This window comes from Halyomorpha halys, unplaced genomic scaffold (assembly GCF_000696795.3).
Source record: "Halyomorpha halys isolate HHAL.00 unplaced genomic scaffold, Hhal_1.1 Scaffold111.1, whole genome shotgun sequence".
NCBI lineage: Eukaryota > Metazoa > Arthropoda > Insecta > Hemiptera > Pentatomidae > Halyomorpha > Halyomorpha halys.
The window spans coordinates 272,395-274,504 of record NW_027109684.1 but is presented as its reverse complement, the minus strand read 5'-3'; the positions used below and the strand labels follow the sequence as shown (position 1 = coordinate 274,504).

The following is a 2,110-nucleotide window of genomic DNA, read 5'->3' as shown; positions in this document are numbered from 1 at the left end:
TCAAAACAGGCCAATTGCCTTTGCAAATCTGGACACTGTGTAAGGATCCACTGTCTCGCAAAGTTTGGGATCCAAGATACGATCCTTACCAAAGATGAGGAATCGTGTTCTTGCCACTACATCACATCTGCAAATGATGTGGTAAGCAGTCTCTTCTTCCTTCCTGCAGAACCTGCAGATAGGGGATTCTATCAGTCTCATTTTATAGAGATGCTTATTTAGCTGAGAGTGTCCTGTGTATAGACCTGTCACCCATCTTAAGATACCCCTATCCATATTAAGAAGGCAGTTGCTTCTTTTCGGGCAGGGTCCTTTGAGGAACATTTTTGATTGTTCCATCCCTCTGGTATTTCTCCAGAGTAACCCAGTCTTGCTCTCAGCGATCTTTTTGATGTGCCTCTTCGCATGGCTGAGACTAATTCCACATATGGGGTCAGGTGTGAGAGGAACATACTCATATCCTTTCCTTGCTTGGTAGTCCGCTCGCTCATTTCCTTTGATGGCTTTATGTCCAGGCACCCATTCCACCTGCCCCTTGTTGGCCAAGGAGAGAGAGTTCAGGTTAGCCTTACACTCCTCCAAATCAAATCCCTTAATTAGAATTTAAAATTGGAACCTGAAAATTGCTCGTTATTTGAGAATTAGCAATCTAATAGTTCAGTAATAATAACTTAAGTTATAGTTAACCTAACAATAATAATAATACAACATTTTTAAAAGGGTCATGTTCATAAAGTCCACAATGGCAATAAATCCGTTGTTTCTTAAGGGAGATAATAGGAGAAAAAAATAGAACGTTCTTTGAGCAGAGGGAGAATACTAACGTTGAACAAGTCCGATTGGAAAAGTTTGTGAATTGAATTTTTCCGTCCCTGGAAGGATGAAATAGAAGAGAGTTTGTGTGAGTTTATAAACTACAGTTTATAAATTGCCAGCGGAATTTTGATTTACTCTTCTTAAAATTTTCTCTCTACGTTCAAAATATCTATTACTTTTTATGGAATATCTGAGTTATTTATATAGTTAATTTTATTTTCAGAATTATTGAAAAAATATATATTTTAATTTAAAAAAAAATTAATAATATTTTATGAGATGTATTGATATAGTAAGCCTATGGTTCTTGGCCAACTATCGAAGAAAGTAACAGTTAGAAAGTAACATTGGGCGTGAGAACAGTTATTTCGTTGTTCAATTCCGCTTCCGTTCTCCTCAGGATATATCTACTGTCCTTTTGAACTTGATAGTGATCGATGTCTAGTCGTGGTTTTCCGTAAATATTGTAGCTCACTTATTTCCTTGTATAAGAGGCAGTCAAATTATTATTGTTTATTAGCCGCCTTGCTGTGGCTCATTCTTATTGAACGTAAAAGAACTGAAAACGAAAGCCCATGCTTCAAAAATTATAAATAATTTATAATGCTTGTGAATATACAATATTTTTTGTTGTTCTACTGCCTGTGTATATGTAGACATTGTCTGTATTGACCAGTATAAGAATAATTATTATTATGATTAGGTTATATAAATTGCCATGTTCCAGGACATATAATTTCCATAATAATAGACAATTTTTTTTTTTCGCCAAGTTTTTATTGTAGATATTATTTATTTCACAATAGAGTTTCGAAGGGTACTAAAGGCGTCTCTACACGTTTGCTAAACAATAGCAAATTCACGCATGCGTAAGCTTGTGCTGCTGCCACACGTTTGTTTTCAGTTTGCGTTGTTTTAGAACTGCCAAAAGCATTTGTGCTCTCTGTGTTTTAATTAATAAATGAATTTCCCCAACCTTTGGATACAACAATTAACTCTTGTTTAAGATTGTACATTTTAAAATGCTATTGATTCAGTGTAAATACATTCTTTCAAATTTTGTTAAATTAATATTAGCAATTTATTTTTTATTTATCATAGCCGGAATAAACATTTAGGAAGACATTAAATATCTTAGCAATTAAATTACAAAATTTCTTATAAAAATTCTTGAACAAAGATTTTTTTTTGAAATTGATAGATTTATTTATTGATAGATATTACAATCTGCCACACAGTTGTGGGCAATAGGTAATATTGATGAATGATCTCATACATACTAAAATAAAAAAAT

At 33.4% G+C, this 2,110-nt stretch overlaps 1 protein-coding gene across 1 annotated transcript in view; it reads right to left on the bottom strand.

Annotated features, from left to right (window-relative positions):
* Positions 1-2,110, bottom strand: part of LOC136795872 (uncharacterized) — a 5,811-nt gene continuing 3,701 nt past the window's right edge. The window contains exon 2 of the mRNA XM_067047827.1: positions 1-591. Within this exon, the coding sequence (XP_066903928.1) occupies positions 1-591 (591 nt within the window). The remainder of the gene's footprint in view (positions 592-2,110) is intronic.